The sequence below is a fragment of the Pristis pectinata genome, chromosome 19 (assembly GCF_009764475.1).
Source record: "Pristis pectinata isolate sPriPec2 chromosome 19, sPriPec2.1.pri, whole genome shotgun sequence".
NCBI classification, from domain to species: Eukaryota; Metazoa; Chordata; class Chondrichthyes; order Rhinopristiformes; family Pristidae; genus Pristis; species Pristis pectinata.
In genome coordinates this window covers 34347277-34372049 of record NC_067423.1, presented here as the reverse complement: position 1 = coordinate 34372049, position 24773 = coordinate 34347277, and the positions used below count along the sequence as shown (strand labels likewise).

The window sequence follows — 24773 nt, the reverse complement described above, 5'->3', positions numbered from 1 at the left end:
ACAAAAATTAAGATAATGAAAAACATTAAAGCAAAATAAAATAATTTCAAAAACTAACTTATCTTCCCCTGTCTCCTAGATCTGTGTTTCAGACACCCCATTGACCCAACAGTGTGTCGAACCTGGTAGGTTTGATAGCTTTGGCCCCCTGAATCTGACTCACAATGCAGGCACACAAGTCCAGAACATACCTCATACTTCAGTCTTCATATACTTCACATACTTCAGTCTGAATCACCCAAATGGCTCAGCCCATTACTACAATACTACATTGAACCACAACTCTTTACTGACTGGTGTTTAAAGGGCTTCAGCATTAATTTGTATCAAAAAGCTGCAATTTCTAATGAATGAAACCAGGCAGCAGAGAACCAACAGATATCACAGACACAATGTACTGACCATGGAAAGGAATGAAATAGTTACCCTTTTCATCATGACAAAAATTGTAAATTGGTTTAATATTGTCACATGTACCAAGGTACAGTGAAAAACATGTTTTGCGTGCCGTCCATGCAGATCATTTCATTATGATTTGATTATGTTGGCTGCTTTGCCGAGGCAGTGAGAGGTGTAGACAAGAGTCCATGGAGGGTAGGCTGGTTTTCATGTAATCTTTAAGGATGTAATGTTAAGGTAAATAAACTGGGGAGATCAATTATGTTTCCAGTTTATATCAGGTATTAAGGAGCAATGTCAGGCAGTTCCGTAATGTAGGAACAGGAAGGAATGTTCTTAATTAGTAAGGATGTCAAAGGTTATGGGGAGAAGGCAGGAGAATGGGGTTGAGAGGGACAAATAAATCAGCCATGATCGAATGGTGGAGCAGGCTCGATGGGCTGAATGGCCTAATTCTGCTCCTATTTCTTATGGTCTTATGGAAATCAGTAGATCTATTATTGTGAAATGATTTGGCTGGATGATATCTCTCTGTCTGTAGTACACTTGGTAAAATGACCCTTGTGTTGCTGTTACTGGGACAAATCTTGCCTCCTTATGCTTCTCAACCTATCTGCTTTGTTTGATGTGATTGTTCACCACATTTGCATTCTGTACCTCTCCACTGTCATTCACCTGGATAGGACTATGTGATCCGAGCTCCATTCTTATCTATCCAATCACAGTGAGAGAAACACCTACAATGGTTCTGGTACCCCGTATACTTTTATTACATATCCCACCCCATGCTAGCAGCAGCTAAACACACATTAAGTTCAATATATATGCTGAGTAAATTCAGTTCTATGTTACCATCACCTCTTTCAACCATGCTGCTTTCTCTGATTTGTCTCATGCTTTGGCAAGATAAGCAGCAAGTTCATCCAACAAAATATTGGAAGTCATATTCACTCCTTGCCAAAGTCACATTGTCCAACCTCAGACTCTGTTCTCAGCAGGGTTGAAGCAAATACTTTGCAGCCTTGGTGTTGTATCTGATACCAAGAAGAGCCAGTCCACTTTGTCTCTTGAACTGCCTACCTCCAATTCCACCACAGCATCCTGCTCCAGCTTTGCCCCAGCACAACTGCTGCTGAAATCCTTTTCCATGTTACCTTTAGACTCGATCAATCCAATTCTCTCTTTGTGGACCTTCCATTCTCCATTAACTCATCCAAGTCCCTCCCAACCACCTCTCCTGTTCTTGGCTCTTGGGTCTCATTCACCTCAATTCTCCCTGGACTCCCTGTTCAGATTCCTCCCTGGACTCACCCTTCACTTACCTAACAAATTATCCCTGTTCAGTCACATTAAATGTACCATATAGTTGCATCAATGCATTGTACTCTGTCTCTGAAATCCATTCCATCAACTTTAAACGAACTGAATTTCAGGACAGAGTATGTGCAAATGCAACAATATAGCACATCTAGAGCTACTGATTGGAGATGAATTTCTAGGTTCCCTATTCCTTAGAGTCCTCTAGTCCTATATCATGTCTGAAAACTGTTCCTCCAACTCTAAGCTATCATTCATTCCTAACGTCCTTCACCGATGCTATGCGCTGACCTGATGAGGACATCACAACTGTGTTGTTGTGTGTTCTCAAATGAAGATTTTTCCAGCTCAACCAATCAATTTTGACTAAAACTGCAGCTCCCCTGACTCTTATAAAACTAGGAATTATCCAAGTGAAAGAAGGAAAATACTGCAAAGATTAATATCTAATGTGCACATAGAATGTAATGATCACTGTTGAATCCATAGAAAAATAAATCAAAATCATTTCATTTTGCACTCTTTTAGACATTGTATTTTCAACAACCCTTGACATGGATGGGATTCCAGAAGTGTTTGCTGGTAACCATAATCTTACCACAATGATTTAACTCTCTCATGGACCATTTACATCATAACTTGTCATTGTCCTAAATGCTTGCCAGTACACAGAACCAATCTTACTAAGTTTGTAAGTCCCGCACAGTATGGGGCAAATCTCATGAGGTGGTAGTGCTGCCACAGAGATTTGCAAGTGCATATGCCTTGGAAATGGTTGCAAAGGTTAGTAAGATGGAATACACAAGTTATGTCTTAAATCGAAGGTAAAACTGATAGCCTGTGAGTTAGAAGCACTAAGTTAATGAAGTTCAGGTAAAGATTCAGCTGTGTTCTCTGCATATGGTAGAACATGTGCAGAGAATGGATGTGGCAAAACAAAGGAATTTGCTGTTGTACTTCAGTTTTGGAGCTTGGATTTGGTCTGTGTCAAAAATTCAGTGCCATTGACCATACTTGAGGGGCTGTCTGGCCTACTGTTATTTCTATGAGAAGTTAGATGGTGCTACAGTCAACTTATGGTATGACGACTGGACCAGCAACTGAAAGGTCAAATAAAGATCTTGGAGGAATTTCTCAGATTGAATGGTGAGAATGTGAGGGGTTAAAGCAGATATTGCTGGCACTTCTGTGGAGGGAGCACGACGCTGCCTTAAGGGACAAGGAAACACAAGCTGATGGGACAGAGTGGGATGAGTTAATTAGAATGCAGTACAAATATGGGGCTAGTTTCAATGCAGTAAAGATTACGTAATGTTATACATGGGCAAACAATTATTATTTCAATGATGTGGTGCTTAACGTTAGAGGGTATCTGAAGTAGCAATGCCATTATTGGTATTATAAGTTTTTTATTCAATGCCTTCAAAATACCAGAATGTGAAAATGAAACAGTGGGGAAGCAGGGTCTCGACCCAAAGCGTCAAATGTTTATTTCCCTCCATAGATGCTGCCTGACCTGCTGAGGTCCTCCAGCACTTTGTGTGTGTTGCGAAAATGAAACACATGGTTACTCTAAAAAAAATAGTTCATTAGATTCATAACATTTGGTCTGTCCTAAAATCAGCACAGTGGTCAAACCAAAAATAACAACAAAGCACTTCTGACCTCTTTTTCCTACCTACAATTGCACAATTTCACAAGGTGTTGCTCTTTCAGTATACCCCATTGGTCAATGGCACTGAATTTTTGACACAGACCAAACCTTAGCTTCAAAACTGAAGTGCAACAGCAAACTCCTTTGTATTGTAGTCTTGCTGCATCCTTCTCTATATATTACTCTTGTTACTGTCCCAAGCACAGATAATGACGAGGCCGAGATCAAAGGCAGACAAATGCCATATGAATGCTATAGAGTAGGCTTACATTTTAGAAGTTGCTAGTTAATTGGTCAATGTACAGTCTGTCTTTTGAAAAATATTACTGAATATGAATAAGAAATATGGAGAACATTTCTTGTGGTGAATATGTAAGAGAATCAAATATTTTGCTTTGAAACCCCTTTAGCTGAGCACTGACCATCTGCTTTGATCTGCCGACTTGCCTTTGAAAGATTATAAACCAGTATCTTAGTGATTTGCACTTGGAGCCTTTCAGAAATACATGGTCAAGCCTTATCAACATTAATCCGTGAGTCCAGATCCTTCACCACTAGAAGCGACATGAGGTGCTGCCTCAAGAAGGCAACATCTATCATCAAAGATCCCCACCATCTGGGCCATGCCATCTTCTTGCAGGTACCATCAGGCAGGAGGTACAGAAGCCTGAAGTCCCACACCATCAGGTTCAAGAACAGCTACTTCCCTTCAACCTATCAGTTCTTGAACCAACCGGCACAACCCTAATCCCTACCTCAGTATAGCAACACTATGACCACTTTGACCATTTTGCACTGCAGTGGACTTTTTTTTTGTTCTAATTGTGTTCTTTCTTGTATAATTGTGCAAAATTTATGCTTAACTTATGTTTTCTTGTGAATGTTGTGTATCTGATGCTATGTGCCTGTGATGCTGCTGCAAGTAAGTTTTTCATCACACTTGTGCATACATGTACTTGTGCATCTGACATTAAACTCGACATTGAAACTTCTGAAACTTTGACAAGATAACTCCTTTCATTCTAACTGTCAATAATTGAGATCAGGACTCCATGAAATTTAGTGCACATTAAGGTCAATTTCTTTAACGTCTCCAATTTAACTGTACAAATGAACACATTCAAGCAGTTCAGGCCCTTTATACTGTTCAGCCATTCCATTAGATCATGGCTGCATTGTATCTTAATTCCATCTATTTGCCTTAGTCCCATAACGCTTAATACGCTTGCCTATAAAAAAAATCTATCAATCTTAATTTTGAATTTTTCAACTGAGCCCTAGCCTCAGCAGCTCCAACCTACCCCGAACCTATGATATGGTTCCTCTTGCCCTGACCTGACACCTCTCAGGATTTTCTTCCACCATTTCATGAACCTCCAATGCAGTGCCATCCCCAAACACACCTTCTCCTCCCCACCCATTTCAGCATTCCCAACTTTTGGTTCATGTTTTATTCACAAACAACATTCTCTCCCCTTCCCTTGGAAACTCCTGCTCTTTTACCTCTTCACTTCCTGCTGAGCAGAGTCTCAGGCATTCTTTGCATTGAAACAATCATTGGTGTTTCCACTTCCAACTCATTATATTTTGCTGCTTATGTTGTCTTGTCTACACTGGGGAGATCACGAGTACATTGTTCAGCCTCCATGTAAGATACCTCTGTTCCATGTGTAAGTGTATCTCTTTCCCTTTGATTCTCCATCCAACTCACTTCTGACCTCTCTGTCCTTGGCCTCCTATATCAGTCCAATGAAGTTCAATGGAAGTTTGAGGAACAGCAGCTCATTTTTCAACTGGCACATTAAGATATTGTGGTATCAATGTCTAGTCCAAGCATCTTCAGATAATGATTCTGCTTCTCCTATTCACATCTCCTCCAGACCCATCTTTTGTTGTTACCATCTCCATTTGTCTTGCCTTGCTCCATCTTCCTGCCTCCCACCTCCCACCCATTACACACCTTCCCTTTTGTTCTTCCCTCTCCTCCTCCATTTCGTGTATCTTACGTTTCTTTTATGTGGCAAAAAGGATTTTGCTGTTGTACTTCAGCTTTGGAGCTAGGATTTGGTCCGTGTGAAAAATTCTGTGCCATTGACCAATGGGTTTAGCTAATACAGCAGACGCCTTGTGAAATAGTGCAATCGTAGGGAAGAAAAAGAGGTCAGAAATGCATTGTTGTTATTTTTGGTTTGATGCTGGTGTTGATTTTAGGTCAGATAATTTTTTATGAACCCAATCTACTTTTTTTTAGTAGTAACCATGTGTGTCATTTTCACATGCTGATATTTTGAAAACACTGAATAAAAATCTTTTCCAACACTAATAATTGCACTGCTACTTCAGATGCTCTCTCACAAACCTATACGTTAAGCACCACATCACAGGCCTTTCCTTTTACTTTCCTCTCGTCCACCTGTTCTTACATCTCATTTATTTCTTAACATTTTACAGTTCTACTGAAAAGTCATGGACCTGAAATACCAAGTGATTCTCTCCCCACAGATTCCACCTGACCTGCTAAGAATTTCTGGCACTTTAAGCAGGTGCAGTACCGGGAAAATTTAATCCACACGGTTTCTGCAGCTCCTGTCTCTAGGTTAGGGTTTGGGTTAGGGTATCATGGTGCCGAGCAAAACCAATCTTCATTTCCTTCAGGTTACAGTTCCCAAACCCCTCCCAACCTCAGTACTGTTTCCTAGGGTGTGTTGTATAGGGAATGACATCATAGAAAGGAACCAAATCACATTAGAAAATAAAGCAGACATCAAGCCAGTCAAATTTTCAGAGCAACATGATCTGCAATGAAAGCTTTTACTTTTGTCTGTGAGAACGTCCATTTTCAAAAGCATAGAATTGAAAGTAATATCAGAACAATACAATCAGATTTCTGGAATTCTCTCAATACTGCAATGAAATGTCAGCCTAGATCTTTCTGGTCAAACTTCAAAAGTGGAACAAACTCACAATCTTCTGACTGTCAGGCACAGTTGATACCATCCTTTAATACTCCAATGAAAGCAGTACTGGTAAAGTGCAAATGAAACATTCAACTAAGAACAAAATTACATCTTATTCCCAAAATGTGGTCTCAATTATGGAGAAAAGGGTAGCAATATGCATCTAACTTCCAATGCAGCAAAAGCAACATGGATGTCATTATAAATTGCATCCTTCAATATAAATTTCTGTTTCATATCTAGTTGAACATTTTGAAAAAACGTATAGTGCTGTAGAGTGTCTTAGTAACTGGCATTCCATGCTGTAGACATTCGCCTTTTTAAAAATTTCTTCAACTAATGCAAACTTTGATTGTTTTGCAGTTTCATTAAGGTAAAGCCATCTATCAGACATTGAATTTAAGAGTTAAAAGTTTCTCCACTTTTCTCTCCCTCCCATTTTCCTAACTCAGCCAATTCATGCTACCTTTCTCAATTAATTAGGGTGGAATTGTACACCCATGCACATTTGCAAACATGTTGTTGATGTTCACTCCTGGCAGACAGACTTACCAGAATCTCTAATCACATCATGCACCTCTGCTCCGGGCAGTTATCTCTGACCACACAATTTGGCTCAGACCTTAGAATCATTAAGTCTCTGGGAGAAACCTGGGTGTGAAGTTCAGCACAAACCACTTCTGCAAGTTGAGCTGCCTAGTTCAACATGAATGCTCCAGAATCATCTCTAGCAGGGTTGCCCCGAGATACTAGAAAGGCAGGGAAGAGGTGGGCAACTTACTGAGGGTTTAGATGCAGGTGATTTGTTTGTTTCAGGAGTTTTGGTGAGCCACTGGTTGATGCGACCGGCAACGCCAACTTTCAGGCCTGCTACTTCCTACAAGGACAGCCACAAACAGAATCCTGTGAAGCTCTTTGTGATTGCATGCAAGTTCCAGTCAGATTTGAAAGCTTGCCACCACAACATACAGTCAAAAAAATAATTTAACCAAAGCGGTTTTCCTGAAATGTTCTCTGTAATTAAGATTCCGAACACGTTAAGGATTGAAATGTGAACATGATAAATTTCCTTTTCAAACAAAAAAATCCTTGTATATCGTACATCACTTAAGGGGTGCTGTTGCTAAGTATTTAATAATAAAAAAAGATTTGAGATTATTTAAATTATTAATGTGAAATTTCTTGGGGTGGTTCCAGAATGTTATATGTCTGTTCCTTTGAAACAATCCAAAGTATAATTGATGTAGGATCTCAGTTCCTAACACTGTTACCTAGTCTGAACCATCTGTTGGTTAGACCAAAATAAGTCTGAAAGAAGCCTGGTAAAGCATCTTGAAAATACGTGAACATATTACACACAACTCTGGCCCTTGAGAATGGAAAGCCACCTCAGCAGGTATTCCCCAGTATTTAAATATATTTGCAGCAGCACTGTAAGCTGCTTAAGGTAATTTGCAAAAGAATCAGAGTTAAAATGCAAAAACAATTTCTTATGCATTGAATTGCTGTCATCAAAGGCATGGCATATAATATTTTAGGAACCATCCTGAAACAATTTCACTTTAATACTTTAAACTAGAGTACTTGCTTGTTCCAATCTCAAATTTAATATGTACATATCATCTCAAGTGCACTGCTTGATGGGCAGCAGATTTTATAGTCATTTTCAAAATGGAACTAGATAAATATTTGAAAAGGTAGGGGGAACGTGAGAAGGCACAGAGAAAAAAACGGAGTGGGATTATTTTATCAATTTCCTCTATGAGTCATCATTCTGTGATCTATACTGTTGCATTTTATTGACTCTTGTTAAATTTGTTTTGCAAGAATAAACTTTTCTTGCTCTCTGTTAAAAATCAAGTGAATCTTAAAAAAAAAGATTCATCTATAGATCAGATTTGATAGCTATAAACAATTTACCTTTCCATCCTAAATGTATGTACTCTTACTTAGCCTGCTGGGATAAAGTTCCTGTGGTGAAAGGTTTCATGGCTTCTGTTAATATATCTCGCATATCAAAGGCTCCTGTTAAGAAATTTCACAGGTATTTAAAGTGTTTCTTATGTGTGCTTACTAACTCGGACACCATGAGGGGGTTATAAATTGTGGTCAACAGTTCAGGGTTAACCCCTGGGTATTTCAAGCAATGTCAAACCAAGGTAATTCTTTTTTAGTTGTGGTGGAGGCATTTTTGGATTTTCTCTATTTCACAGCAGTGGGCAAATCTTTTTGGTTCAATTAGAATAAACATCTATTCTGCCCAATACAATGAAAAGACTTTTTATGAAGAATGATGCTGTGACATCAAGCATATTTTGAATGTTTAACTCTTTAACCCAGAGGTATTTACAACACCAAACAGCTTTGCCATCTTTTGATTCATTATTACACCTATGTTTGGGACCAATTTATCATCATGATTAATAATGAAAATGGGTAGAATTATATCTTTAAATTTTTGACTATTACCAATTGTAAAGCAGTGGAAATTTTATTCAACCCAAAGGAAATTTTAATTAAATTGGCTTTGTCAAAAAGGTAAAGAAGAACATCAGAGCATCCTTGAAGTACAAGTCTGCTCTCCTCATGTAGAAAACTGAGTGTCAAAACATATCCATGGGATAAAGAGTTAAAAAACAAAGGACAAAGATCATATCAAGAACAAAAATAGCAGTGCAGTAAACCTGTGAGCAGTTTTATGCTAGTGTCAGCACACTGACTTGATTTAGTGTCATGCTGTTGACCTACCTATATCCTATTTCAGTGTGATCTTATGTAGGCAGGAAGACCTGAAGGAAATACCTTACCTTGTTGGGTGTACCCTTATTAGATGGGGAAGTAGAACTATACACATCACCAGTTTCCCACATGCTCTTTATGTTCCGCACCCCTTCAGCTGTCAGTGGGAGATCTGAAGCTGAAGATTTGCCTCCTTTGGTTGTTTTGGCAACCTACAAGGAGACAAAAGTAGTCAGAATCCTCTCAAAGCAAAATGACTATGCAAATATAAAAGCAGCAGCATCAAAACACAATTTCAGTGGGCAGAACATTGTCAACTTCAGAACTGATAAAAACACTCACAAATTCGTGAGGGATTTCCTTGCAATCAATTCAAAAACAAATCCTGGTAATGACTGAGCACTTAGTGCAAGTGAGGTTAATATACTCTTGGGCACAATGCTCCAAAGCTACTGATTTTAATGCCAGAGATTAAACTGTGGACCACAGCCTAATCTCAGGGTTTGGGTAATGTGGACAAACTGCTAAAGCTGTGCTTTTCATCAGCTCAGCTGATTTATATTATGGATTTTATTGCAATAACAGCTTCCCAGCCTAGCTTGTGGCATTCACTGCCAATATATGATTTTACAACATTCCTTTCCGAGTTGTCAGAAGTGCTGACAGTAAAATCATTCTGAAAGTCATTATCCAAGATAATGCTGTTCCTATAATTATTTAATGAAAACAATGGAGTGTTATTTTGTATCACCAATTTCCTGTTAACTGATGTATTCATGAAGATAGGAACTTGAGGGGCATGGTAGTATAGCAGTTAGCGGGACACTATTACAGCGCCAGCGACCCGGGTTTGATTCCGGCTGCTGTCTGTAAGGAGTTTGTACATTCTCCCTGTGTCTGTGTGGGTTTCCTCCAGGTGCTCTGGTTTCCTCCCACATTCCAAAGACGTACGGGTTAGGAAGTTGTGGGCATGCTATGTTGGCGCCGGAAGCGCGGCGACACTTTCTGGCTGCCCCCAGAACACTCTACGCATGTGTTTCGATGTACATGTGACTAATAAAGATATCTTATCTTATAATTCTGGGAATGTTTCCTTGATACTCTGCAGTTGGCAAGTTACAGTGGTTCATGATGACTCCAGTTCAGCTTCACTGGTGATTCCCCAACTGTACTCTACCATTGCACTTCCAATTTGTGCCTTCTACCACCAAGGTGGTCAAAGAGCAACAGGGGAATTGGAACACCACTACCTGCAGAGTCCTCTCCAAGTCACACTCCAAGTCATATTTTCTTTCAACATAGAAGATGCCCATTCAGCCCACGGAATCTATGCTGGTTCTTCAGAGCAATCCCATTCCCCCACGTATTTTCCTGTACCCCATTTTCTCTCAAAAGCCCATCAGCTTCCCCTGATCCTTCTGTCTCCCAGCTACACTAGGGACAATACAGTAACCAACTGGTCCACTCTTCAGCAGGTCTTTGAGACCTGGAAGGAAACTGGAACATTCAGGGAAACCCACATGGTCACAGGGAGAATGCACAAACTCCAGACAGCACTGAGGGTCAGAATTGAACCCAGGTTGTGGAGCTGTGAGGAAGCAATAATACCTGCTGCACCACCGTGCCTACCCACTCGGAAATATATGACTGTTCTTCTACTATCACTGGATCTTAAGTCTTGGAACTCCCAACCCAACACTGTGTAACCCTTTCCCTTCACCACAAGGAACATGGTGCTTCAAGGTAGCTCAAGGCATTTAGTGATAGGCAATAAGCACTGGCATTGCCAGGAATAACTAGACCCCGACATATGAATAAAGTACGAACTGACTGCATTCCCCAGCAATTACAAGAGAGGAACGATTGACTGAAAGTGCATCAGATTTGAACAGATGTAGGAATAGTCACCCCACCTTTTTGAATGAGAGGAGTGGCTTTGAAGTACCAACTTTGCTTAAAATAACTTATTTTTTTGTATTAATTTAGCTTGTTTCAATTGTTTTGAAGTATTTTTAAAGTTTTAAGAGATTTAGTTTTAAAAATTGAATAATTTTTGCTTTTCAACCTTTAAGTTGGATTCTGCCATTATAAGAATCCTTAGGAATTGCCTGTGTTTTTGTATTGTCCTCATTTATGACAAGAAAAACATAACTTTATTTTACTTGATCTTACAATCCATTGAAGGGCAATTTGTTAAGGGTGCATATATATATGTTTATACTTATTAATATTCTTGTCAAAGGGATCCCCCTAGTGGGGGGGAAATTATCTCAGGATATGCAATTGTGAAAGCAAAGACATTACAAACTTATTTATTGCTATAATAACAATGCATTTGCTTTATTTAAATATCTACTAATATTTCAACAACTGAAAAGTTTAAATTTTGATGCTGCCTTGAGAAATTCTCCTGAATGTTTAATTTTTTTTTCAAATCCCACAATTTCTGGTTAAGGAAAATTGGTAATAATATCAGATAACTGTGCTTAACACTCACCTCAATTGCACTGGTGTACTGCTCCAATTTACTGTCAATCTTGGAGACACCCAGTAGGGGGCGCGTAACCTTGGTGGTTGTGCTGCAAATACAATTAGGTTGCTAGTGACATTCGTCCCAAGTAACAAGCAAGTCATTGAAAAGTATATACACTGTTAAAAGGGAGTTGATAAAGGTTTCACCTCTTTTTCGCTGACTTATTCAAAAAGTCTGCCCTTTCACCAATCTGAAATTAAAATAAAGAAAAATAGTTTAACATAGTCAATTGTAAAACAGAACAACTGGGAAATAATTCACAGGCAAAAGGCACTGCATAAACCATAACAAACTCACACCTGCTCAGATTCAGCAAGAAATCAAATCAAAAACAGGAATTGTGTGCTTAAAATTTCCATATCCACATTGTGTCAAGGTGTTTGGGGAATCTTTCCAATAATACAGTGCACAGGGTGTACAACGTACCTCCCTCAAATCACCAAAAATAGAAAACTTCAGCACTGTGATGGACCCTGGGATAATTAGGAGCACGATTAATAAACAGTTTCCTCAGCTTTAAAATACTTTTAGAGTAATGAAACATTTTTGCCAATTTCCATAAAATATAATTTAACTGCCTTTCACTTTCAAGGTCACAAACTAAAATACATCATAAAATAGTAGATTAGCTATCTGCTGTTGCCACACTGAAAAGGCAAAAATGCAGACTGAGCAAAGTTTCACAGCTTGGTGTACCTGGTGCGGTATTTTCTCCGATGGAATGTTTTTCTATTAATTGCAATACCCATGAAATCACAAGGCTCTTGAATTACACTCTGACTACTCAATTCCAATAGAATAACTTCACTATTCACAGATTGCCACAAAGGAGCTAAACTGGAAGGGGACATGGGGAAAGCCATTATGGTACTGTCATTCTGTACTTGTCTCATGCTAGGATCAAGTATAACTCCCCACTGTTAATCAGCCCACCTTCATTGCTTTTTTCCCTCTGATGCTAAGGGAAATTCTGCCCCACCAGAACCAAATGAACAAACTTACCCCAATAAAGAAATCTCTGTTTTTCAGCCTCTCACCAAACACAATTTCAGATTACAACTCAAAGTCAGAGAGATGCCCATGTCTTTGCAGAAATGTGTCCACTAGTGAATTTGATTTTCTCTAATATTACATGAATTCGTGTGATGGTTGAGAGGAATGTTTTGTTTTAGAGAGGTCATTTAAACAAAAGATTTTTTCATGAATTCCATTATGGCCTTGCTTGTTTGTCACTGCAGCTTGCAGTGCTAGAACACTACAATTATCATGCAGTTGTGATCTCTGAGGTTACTTGCACCCCAGAGAGAAAAGGACGGAATATCTAATGATCTTGGATCTGCTTGTTTATTGTGTTTCAATATCTTACATCTTAGGAACTGGCTGCAGATATAGTGGATGCATTGTATGTAATGTACCGAAATTCCCTAGATTCTGGAGATGTTCCAGAGGACTAGAAAACCACAATGTAACACCATTATTCAAGAAAGGAAAGTGACAGAAGGCCGGAAACTATAGATCAGTTAGCCAGACATTTGTCATTGAGAATTGCTGGCATCCACTATTAAGGAGGTAAGAGCAGTACATATAGAAAATCATAAGACAATCAAGCAAAGTCAACATGGTTTTATGGAAGGGAGATCACAATTGACAAATTTACTGGAGTTCTTTGAGGCTGTGACATATAGTGTGGATAAAGGGAAACCAATAAGAAGAGTGAATTTGGATCTTCAGAAAGGTGCAACATAAAAGGTAACTGCACAAGACAGCACACATTTGGGGATTATAAATTGCTTCAATGGAGAAGTGGCTAACTGTCAGAATACAGAGTCAAGATAAATGGGTCATTTTTGGATTGACACTCAGTGGGAATTCAACTATTTGTAATGTATAATGAAGACTTAGATGAAGGGTCTGAGGGTACTGGCGATTTGCTGGTGAAAAATAGGTGGGTTATCGAGTTGTGAGGCATGCATAAAGAACCTGCAAAGGGGTTTAGGATCGGTTAAATGATTGGACAAGAAATTGACTGATGGGGTATAATGTGGGAAAAATGTAAGGTTATTCACTTTGGAAGCATGAATGAATAGGAAAATTATTCCTTAAATGGATTGAGTCTTCAATATGTTGTGAAACAAAGGGACCTGGGGCTCCTTGTACGTGAATCACAAAAGGTTAGCCAGCAGGTAGAACAAGCAGGAACATTGCAATGGGTATGAAGTGTAAAAGTAGAGACGTTTTGATGCAACCTTACAGGGCACTGGGGAGATGCACCTGGTGTACTGTGCACAGTTTTGGTTTCCATATTTAAGGATGTGCTTGCACAGAGACTGCACAGAGAAAGTTCACTTGGCTGATTCCTGGGAATCAGGGTTTGACGTATGAAGAAATGTTGAGCCTATACTCATCGGAGTATATTAGGGCGAGGGGTGATCTCATTGAAACATAGGATCCTGAGGGAGATTGACAGGGTGGATGCTGAGAGGAAGTTTCTAGCACTGGAGGCAGAGTCACCCATTTCAGGTGGAGTTGAGGAGAAATTTCTTTTCTCAGAGGGTTATGACTCTTTGGGGGGGGTCTCTATCCTAGACAGCTGAGCTGAATATATGAAATTGACAGACATTCAAACTACTAGAGAGTTAAGGGGCATTGGGGAGAGAGCAAGAAAGTGGGGTTGAGGCCAAGATTAGATCAGCTATCTTCTTTTTGAAAGTCAGAGCAGGCTCGAGTGGCTGACTGTTCCTGCTCCTGCTCCTATTTCCTATGTTCTTTTGTCATGTTCTCTTAACTAATCCAATGGTTCTCAATGTTAAGTTCAAAGAACTATTAGGAAAGGTCAGTGAATATCTGCTATGATGCTTTTACATTTGTTCTCACAGAACAGAAGGGGGCTATTTGGTCTATGCCTGCTCTCAGAGCATTCCCTTCAGTCCCTCTCCCCCACCCATTTCCCTGTAATTTATTCTCTCTCTGCGTCCATCAACTCCCCCTGATTCTTCTGCTACCCACCCATGTTAGGGGCAATTAACCTAACAGCATCTTTTTGGGATATGGGAGGAAACCGGAGCACCTGGAGGAAACGCACGCAGTCACAGGGAGAACATGCAGACTCCATACAGACAGCAGCTAATGCCAGGATTGAACCCAGTTTGCTGAGGTAGTGGGGCATCAACACACATCTTAATGCATAGTCCTTTCAAATGCATCTCTCTGCCGGGGGTTCAGGGTTAGTGAATGTACTTCCTAAACTATAAGTGCACATCACGCTCAGATGCATTTTACAAGAAGGTGTTATTCTGCTGGACGCCTGGAGATGGCGCCACTGGTGTGAAAATCAGCTCAGCTCTGAACAGTGCCTCAAGAGGCACTGAGTGTGACTGAGGATACACCACGTTTGCTTTATGTCCATCTTAATGTTTGCCACACATTTTCTAAATTTAAGACAAGGCCATAAATCAGAACTCAAAATAGGACTGGACCAAGATGTTCATTGTCTTCCCTCTGCATTTGATTCCCTCTGCAAAATGTATTGAAAATCTAATTATTCACAGTAATTGGGAATACAAATAGCTGAATTACTACACAATATGCCGCTGACATAATCTTCAGTTAGAAGTTGCATGACGTGATGAATTTAGAGTTCTCCTTTTTCTATAATAAACTACACAGATAAAAGTTTCAATCCTTTCATGTGCCTTTCTTTGTCTTAAGTCTGTTATCTTACATGACAGACATAATGGGGTCTGTTTAACATTTGGGTATAGAGAATGATGTATAAAAGGGACACAACATTGTGACAGTATAGATGAAAGCAGTCCGCTGACATAGACAGATTCTTTCACTGTGTGTTTTTTTTTGTTTATATGTATGTAAGTGTGAAAGAGGGAGAAAGAAAGATAGAAAGGGAGAAAGAGTGTTTATCTTACAGTCACTTTCAAATAGTGTCTGTCATATTCTGAACAATTATGAGGTGGAATGGTTGTGACATTTTTAGGACATTCTCTATCGGATCTTAATTGTTTTCAAAAAATGTCAGAAAAAATCTAAAGTTCCCTGATCAACTGGATGAAGGAATAAGTTTTCAACTGGGTATAAATTCTGATGTCATTATAAAAGGGTTAATTGGGATACAATTCCCAACATGCATTCAATGCAAAGAACTAGTTCAGTCGAGTGTTGAATTCATGAAACAATCTTTCTTTTGGAATGTTTACATCAATCAGTGGTGAACAGTATTAACCAAATAAAGAAGCACACAACAACTCAGCAAAAGAATTATTTCACATCATATAGGCAGACACATACGGTAAATAGGATGCACATATAGTGGCAGATCTGAAACAGATTACAGAAAGGTACAGGCATATAAACAATTGATGCTTAACTTTCAGGATTTTGGAAATATTATTGGAGCTATTCACAATATTTACAGTTCAATACATTTTTTCTATATCCACTTACCTTTTTTTACTTCTCATAAAGCATGTTATAAAGGCCACATAATACACTTCAGGAATCAGCTCTCTAATCTCTGCCTTGATAAAAATTAATACTAAGATATTCCATACTCTAATAATGCTCTGTGTGAAAAATGCCACATCCTTCAACATCTTTTTTTTCTGGTAAAAATGCCCAGTTTTAATAAAAGATCACCTGCTAATGGAAATAAGAATTTAGACAAACTTATCTTTGTCTTCTCAGAGTGAATTGCCCCAGATCTTGCATCTCATCAGAATTCTGACCCAATCCCCAAATCCTCTGATTCTTTTGGTGCCAAAAATCTATTGATCCCAACCTTCAATATACTCAACTACTGAGCATCCACAATCAACTGAGGTAGAAAATCCTTAAGGTATAAAAGATCTACATAAAGACATTCTTCCTAAGCTCAGTCTCTTACCCTAAAACTATCCCATGGTTCTGGGCTCCCTAGTCTGAGGAAACATCCTCTCAGTATCTTCCCTGTCAATCCATCTAAGAATCCCGGATTTTTCAATGAGATCAGCTCTCAAGTCTTTGAAACTCCAGAGACAATAGACCTAAATTATTGGATCATTTGTAGGACAAACCCCACATCCCAGGGATCAATCTATTGAATCTGCAATGGACTGATCCAAAGCAGGTTTATCCTTCATGAGGTGCAGAGATGAAACTTACATGCAATATTTCAAAAGAAACCTCACCAAAGCTTTGCCCAATTACTGCTAATTATTTTGTATTCCACTCCCTTGCAATGCAAGCCAGTATACCAGTGTCTCCTTAATTGTTTGATGTGCCTGAATGTTGCCATGCTGCATTTCACAAACTAGCATATCAAAATCCACCAAAGCAGCAACAAATTTTGCACTGTTTAAACAAGTATCCTGTTTTTCTGTTCTTCCCATAACCTCATGTGTTTCCCCACTATCTGCCATCTTCCCACTAGCGTAACCTGTCCCTATTCTTCTGCAGTCTCTATGTCCATCTTACAGCTCACCTTGCCACCCGAGTGTGAAACTGCAACAAACTTAGACACGTTATATTGCCCAAGTTCTGTGCAATTGTGCAGATTCACAAAACACCCATGAGCACAAAATATTGCATATTGTATGCATGGGGACATCAATCCCCTCCAGCTCTTCACAAAAATGGAAAGGGTTCACTGCATGGTACTACTTTAGCGTGTGTTTGCAAGTGCACAAGAATTTCCAGCCTGGTACTTGGTCATGATTACATCGCTGTTTGTGGAAGGTAGTTCTGCACAAACTGACTGCTTCTTTTCTCTGTATTACACAATAACCATGTATCAGAAAGTGGTTAATTGGGTGTAATGTCCTGAGATTGTGGCAGGTGCATATCTCTCTTTTTTAGATGAGATCCCCTGCAGCAGAAGTGAATTTCAATAATTAACTTTTGAGGCAAAATCATTCAAATTACTATGTTTTAATTATTGTCAAACTTCTGTGTCTTTAACAAAGGGAATCTCAGATTGCTATAAATTGGAAAGCAGATCTGAATCTCTTGATGTCAAAGAAACTTTTCCACCAATGACTTTAGTTTAAACCTTGATTAGACAAGGTAGCTGGCACAAGGGAATCACAGTTGAAAAGAAAGACTTGCATTGGTATAATGCCCTTCATGAGCTTATGACATTTCAAAATATTTCACTGTCAATGAAAAGCCATTGTAATGGCCTGCTGCAATTTGTCTCATGCCATTGGATTGGGAAAGGGATAATCATCCTTAATCCAGGCTCCCAATGGATATTGGATGAGCCTTGTTGAAACTGGATGCAAGTATGGACATCTTAGGAGAGGACAGTCCCAGCCTGTGTCCTCATATGGCTTGTGTATGTGCCTGCAAGCCTCACATCACCAAGCTGAGGCAACAGGGGGTGAATGCCCTTGGAAATGGAGAGCACAAAGACATAAAACTTCCAGTGAAAGAGGTGAAGGGACAAAACAGTCAAGGAATTATCAACAAGACCTTTTTGTATCTGAACACACTTCATCTTTGGCAAAATAGTAGTATGAACACACCTAAGAACCTCCTGCATTTGACCCTGGTAATCGACAAACATTATCAAGTTTCTGAGGACTTTGGAGTAAATCCAATCGCCCATCCCCATTCCAGAGCCTCTAGTATACACCCAGCATCACGAGTAAATGTTCATCTGTTTGGAGCCCTCATCTTGGAAGATGCCAGGTTCATTGATCAGATACTGCCCTTGTGCAATGAAAGATGGACAGACATATAAGAGATGTTAAGGGCATCTAATCTCAACAGGATGATAGATCAGAGATATTATTTGATTTCCCTTCCCGCTAGTGAGGCAATTCAGACCACCCACAAAAATACCTCACTGTATGGTTTCCTGAAAATCTCCAAGATATTATTTGTGAAATACAATTAATGTTTTTAAATGAAAGTCAAATGCCTTTTAGTTGCACATTTCAGTACGCAGGGTAGGAATCATACAGCTCGCTGAGTACATACTTTTAGGGAGGAACCGCGAGGGTTCACACATTTGAAGGGCTCATTATCATTGGCTGTCTCAGCATCTTCTGGCTTCTGCCGTTTCTCTGCTGCCTCAGCCCTTCGTCTCTCAATCTCTTCCTTCAGCTTTCTCTTCTCCTCCTTAAAGCAAGACCAGAGGTTAAAATTACCTTCAAAGATTCTTGGGCATTTCACCCACATAAACTGCCATCAGGTGTTAGCACTCTCACGTCAGAGCTGGAGAGTTGTCGGTTCAAACCTCGCTTGGAATATTAAACTCATTAGGGTCTAGATTTTTGATCACTTGCATTCCTCTTTGGCCCAAACTTTCCTGTCTGGATCCTTTTGCCTGATCTTGTTGGCCAACACTGTCCTAAAGTCCAGCGATTAGGCCCCACGTGATGCGTAGAACACACAATGGACTAAAACAAGCTCTACCTATGAATCCCTCTGGAAACTATTGGTAAAAGGCAAAGGCCTGCCCCACCCATAGCTCTGAATCTCCCCCAGAGCACTGCTTACCCCCCTCCATAGATCTCCCCCACTATGCTCCCCCCTTGCACCCTGCCAGCTGTCAAAATTATCAATTGCTTTATGCTGCTGAATTTCCATGTCATGCAAAAACATTTAAAACTTTAAAAAATGAAATAAACATATCTTTTTGAAAAGCGTGGTAAAAATATGAAATCACCCATAACACATAAAGGCATCTTTAAATAAAAAAAGTCAAAACAAGCAAATAATTTAACAATTATGGGTTAAGTGCTGGAAAATAGGATTAATGTAGATGGATACTTGATGGTTGGCATAGATATGGTGGGCTGAAGGGCCTCTCTCTGTGTTATTTGACTCTTTGATTCTAACATTTCACTCTCACATCTGTAGCATCACCAGTGAAGTAAATGGCCCCACAGAATCTGCGCCAAGTCCTGGCCACAGCAGGATCCATGAGCAAGTTTCCAGTGGGTTACATAGAGTCCAGTGGTGAAGGGCAGCCGGGATATGCACAGGAGCCTCCTCCCACCCTCCACCTCAGCCCTTTCTTTGATTTGATCCTTACCTCTTCCCTCGCCTTTCTCTCAGCCTCGTCCTGTTGCCGCTTCTGCTCTTCCTCTTCTCGTACCTTCCTGCGCCCTTCTCGCTTTTTCTTCAGCTCCTCCAGCTCAACCGCAGCTTCCTGCTGTTTCTGCTTCATCTTCTCAAACTCCTCGCTCTCTTTCTCATCCTGACGTCGCCTCAGTTCTTCCAGCTTCCTCTCCGCCTCCAGTTTGGCTGCGGCTTCTTCTGCCTCTTGGGCCGCCTTGGAATCTGAGTGGCTGCACTCCCCCCACCAAAAGGAAAAAGAGCAGGATGTTATAAGGCCACAAGCTGGACTCCTTCTCCATTGACTGTTTTCAAGTATTCCGACTTTATGGGGCAATGCACCCTCTTTAACATCATCTTGGGGGGGATCAGGTGCTTTCCAGATGATTGAAATTTGGAGGTTGCCCTGCCTAACACCTGAGTTCATACAGCCCGTCTTCATTGTTGGTAACACAATCTAGACAGACCCATTAACTGTGAGACAGAGGAAAGCAATGGCAAATTATACAATGCACTGGCCCAGACTGAGTCCTGCTCCCACTAAATGCGTTAACACATTCAAATACAAGAAACCACTTAGTTAGAGGGAATGGATGCCCAGGAGTGTGGGTTCACTCTGGACACCTTTCTCCTCCGTTACGGCTAATGTTTGTTTTCAGAAAATCTATACTGCGATTGCCATTTTTGGACAAGCAGCAAATTTCAACCAGAAAGAAAGACTGGTTCATCCGTGAACAACACAGCTATGCTGTTAATTTTCTCTTTTTACATGCTTAATGCTGTTGATAAGCAAAACAAAATACTGTGCAGTTAAACATAAATACTCCTGCAGAGAAAGGATGTTCACTAAACAATGTGCTTGGAGCATGCTGGTTCTGAAATTTCTAAACCTTTGGTTTAAAAGAATCATCTCCAACCAGAATATTCAAGCTACAGGGAATCAAAGGATACGGGGAGAGTGCAGGAACATGTTATTGAGGCCAAGAATGGATCAGTAGTGATCTTATTGAATGGGGAATAGACTCAAGGGCTGACTGGAGCCCTCGAGTCTGCTCTCCCATTCAATACTCTATGTAACCATGCGATACTGCCAAATAGTGCAACAGAGTTCACTATATGCCCAGATCTCTTGAGTGAAACTGGAACCCACCATCTTCTGACACAGAGGAATGAGTGAGGCACAGATGACACCATGATAAAACTGATTTCCAGCAAGGATAGTTAATACACTTCCAATTATGTGATCTATGTACTCAATCCACTCATTTATGCTGTCATTCATTTAGAATAAGCTGGCACAGCTGAGAGTTAGATACATTTAGCATTATATACAAAGTGTCCCTCAAATAGTAATTGCTTTAAAATTTGTCCAATTTAGCATGAACTCTTCAATGTACTGATATGAACATTAATAGATCCATACCATACATGTTATTTGCCACCCTTTAGAAACTCAGGAGTTGATTTGGGCATGAAAATGAGCTCCAAATTATAAAATGTTGCTGCACTAGGGCCTGTGTCAGTTTGCTTGAGGCCACTGGGGGAAGATTCTCATCAGTGTTTGTTTTATAGGACTTCATGTGCTTAACCAGTACGATTTGCGACCTTTTCCACAGATAGGCATAATGACCCCGTCAGTAGCTGCCCGGGCAACTGTGAACGAACCTGTGAGAAGACACATCATGGCTGGGCCTCCTAAGGCAGCAGTGCATGGCTGCAGTCGCTGCTGCAAATCATTGAACTGCTTCGGGTGAGCCAGTTGGAAGACTGGCACAACTGCTATTCCAGTGATGGCACTGGCAGGGGTAGACGTCAATCATCGTGCAACCTGGGGAGCAGATCGATGCACTCAAGGTAACCACCAAAAGGCTCTGCCGAAATAACAGACAGCTTTGCACTCAGCTAACTCTACTGATACCTGCTCTAAAGTACTCAGAGCTTGTAGTTCAGAGGAGGGGTAAGTTAGGTGAACAAATGGAGTTAATGGATAGTTGTAGTAGAGCAAGAAGGAGAATGAAGTTACAGGTGGATGGGGAATTCTAAAGGTGGGAGAAAGAATCCACTATGGGGGATGAAAACTCCTAGCCAAAGAAATTAGCCTATAGAGGAAACAAGAAGAGCTCAGCATTGCATCATTGAGGTGGGGTTATAAAGGGATGAAGTGTCACTTAGTCCTGAGGACTGATCATTTGGGATTTGAGAGGGGAAGGGGAGAGGGGAAGGGGAGAAGGGATAGTGAGAATATGGAAAAAGGTAAGGGTTGGGGGAGATGAGGTCAGAGGAAGGTGAAAGAGGAGAAGGAACTAGGAGAGAGCTCAAACTCAAGACTTATTGGAGTCTGCAATGCTCGGCACCTGAAAGTAAGGAAGAAAGTCTTTTGTTGAAACACCAAATACAGTGAAAGATGAAGTGGAACTAAAGGCCAGGACAGCTTTGAGGTAGAGTCTAGTCTGTTGGGGAGGGAGGTCAAGAACAGGCAGGTGCCAATGCATGGCATTATGTGTAAGCCCCAGGATGTGAACGATGATTTGACAAACACTGTTTATCTTGAAGATTTCACTGATCTTGGGCAGATCCGAAATGGGAAGGATGACATTTCAGTTGGGATCCATATGGAGTAAGTTGGAACAGCAATCCAAGAGAAAAATACAGCTGGTGCTGGAAATTGGAAACAAAATGGAAAACATTTGAAATACTTAACAGGCCAGGTTGTGTCTGAGGTCTGATGATAGGTCATCACTCTGAAACATGAACTGTTTTTCTCTCTCTAAATTGCTGCCCGACCTGCTGAGTATTTCCAGCATATTCTGTTTTATATTACATTCAGATTTACTGACGTTACTTTAATTCCATTACAATGACACATCAGTCTGGACATTTCGTAATGGACTGGCTTCTGGTTTGCTGCTTCATATCATACCTATGTAGAAGGGGAGTTAAGGTGTGAGTCACTACCATCAATCAATATTAACTTCAGGTGGATCTTCTCGAATCCTGATGGCAACAAGTGGACATAAAGGAATACAATACTTCTGCTCCTACCTCGACACTCTTTCCGTCTTTTTAAGTTTCTGTGTAATCTCTTCATGGAGTGCCTCTCCGTTCTCAGAGCCTACTTTTGTTATTTTCTTCTCAGTGCGTTCAACAATTTCTTCCTTCCATACCTGGCTTTTCTGGAGGTGGGGTTTAAACACAGAGGAAAATTAGTATTCAGTATTATGAGTAGTTAGTTAAATTGTTGTTTATGAAACAATTTCAAAAAGGTGCAGGCACTTAAATACTGAAATTCATTGCCGAACACTGCAAGGACATAATTACCTCCAAGCAGCAAAGGCAGTGCAGGATTGGATATCGAGCAAAGGTGCTGTTATTTTATCAAGAATACAGTAACAAGACGGTCATCACTGTACAGAAAGGAAGTATTCCTTAAAGGAAAACTGTCACCTGACTGATGAACTGTTCTAGCCTTCAAGGATCTCTGGTCAATTCGTACCACATTGTATTTGGCTCATAAATTCCATGGAGGCTATAAAAATGTACGTTTATAAATGCAGTGTGGCTGAGGTGCCGGAGTAACTCAGATATCAGGTTATCTGATTGTCATCAGCACCTCTCCTTGAGAGTTGACACCATATTGTGGTTTCATAACATTAAAAATTAACTAGTCAGGTGCAGCCCTATGCATACACATATGCTTGTGGTGAGCTCACTATGACTGTGAGCTAGCCAGGCATGTTGACTAACCATTTACAGACATTAGTCTCAGATTCTAGTAATATGAAGACACCCTTAGATTACCCCTCCTACCTTGTGGATTTGGGCAAATCAGTATGCTGCCCACTATTGTTGATATCTTGCTACACTGAAACACCTTACGTATACTTTTATGTTTTATTTCTACAGTCTTTAGTGTTAATGTTTACAAATCGTTGAATTTTGTCCTAAACCTTCCCCCATGAACAACAGGGGAAGTGGGAAGAGGAATGAGGGATCCTGTTTGGCTCTGCCCCCTTCCTGTAATTCTCAAACACTTGGCATGGTTGGAGTTGCTGGCAGCTCTTCCAGTAGTCCAGGGAGTTCGAAGCAGGAGGAGGATATCTCCTGCCCCAGAAGCAAATGTTCATCTTTCCTAATCTATCCTGCAACTTCTCAATAGATTAAGAACAATTCTTAATGCCAGAGAAGTGATTTTTCTTCAGGGCTGAGAGTACTGCATAAAACCAGGGCAGGAGTTTTCTTACTGGACTGTGACTTTGTCAACTGAATGTAGTTTATCACAGAATGCAATGATTTTCTTGCTGGATTAGCAGTCATTCGTACCAGGATAATGATTTTATTCTAGTCTGAAATAGCCCTTCCCAAGGATTCCCAGACTGAAATTACTGGATTATATTACATTAACAAGAATGAAGTTGAGTTTAACTCATTAGAATTTCTGTCTATTGATGGGGTCTTCACATCTTACCTGTTCAGTGAAGAAGAGTGGACAGGTGAGCATGATATTGGGTGGGGGAGAGAGAGAATGAGCTAGAGCTAGAATGAGAGGGAGAGCGAGCAAAAGCAAGAATGAGCGAGTGCGAGCCAAACAAGAGGGACTGAGCCACAGCATGAGAAAGTGAGTGGGAGCATGAAAATGTGAGAGCAAGTGCAAGAGCCATGTGCAGGTGAGGTGGAGGGAGAGAGAGAGATAGGGAGAGTGCAAGCAAGAGTGAGTGAAAGAGGGAGTCAGCAAGCAAGCAGGAATAAGACTGAAGAATTATACTAATGAAATTAACATGAAAAATGAAATAGTCAATTCATTTTTTAAAAATGCCATTCAATAATACTCAACCACATAAATGTAACTGAGAAAGCAAAATGATAGATGAGATATGTATCAATGACGTTTCTTGTAAGCTTTCCGAGGTCCAGGATGTTTGTTTTAAAAATTTTTTCCTTGTTATTTTGCGCATAATTTTCACCTGCATTTAATATTTCTGCTAGTGTGTCACAGTCGAGCTCCTATTTGATGCACTACAGGTCTGTCAGTCTCTGTCTGCCTCCTCTTAGTATCAAATCTGCTTGCATTCTCAACAACTCGCATTCTCAACAACTGGCTTTAGAAAAAGCAGCTCCCAAT

The 24773-nt window shown here is 40.2% G+C and overlaps 1 protein-coding gene across 7 annotated transcripts in view; it reads right to left on the bottom strand.

The window, feature by feature from the left end:
* The window catches only part of LOC127580360 (non-muscle caldesmon-like), a 186350-nt gene that overhangs the window by 18039 nt on the left and 143538 nt on the right, over positions 1-24773 (bottom strand). For all 7 annotated transcript variants that reach the window (XM_052033708.1, XM_052033711.1, XM_052033713.1 and 4 more), the window contains 7 exons: positions 22697-22827; positions 19632-19887; positions 18572-18712; positions 11746-11789; positions 11564-11645; positions 9135-9278; positions 7109-7204 (listed from right to left, as the gene is read on the bottom strand). In XM_052033708.1, coding sequence (XP_051889668.1) covers positions 7109-7204; positions 9135-9278; positions 11564-11645; positions 11746-11789; positions 18572-18712; positions 19632-19887; positions 22697-22827 — 894 coding nt within the window. The remainder of the gene's footprint in view (positions 1-7108; positions 7205-9134; positions 9279-11563; positions 11646-11745; positions 11790-18571; positions 18713-19631; positions 19888-22696; positions 22828-24773) is intronic.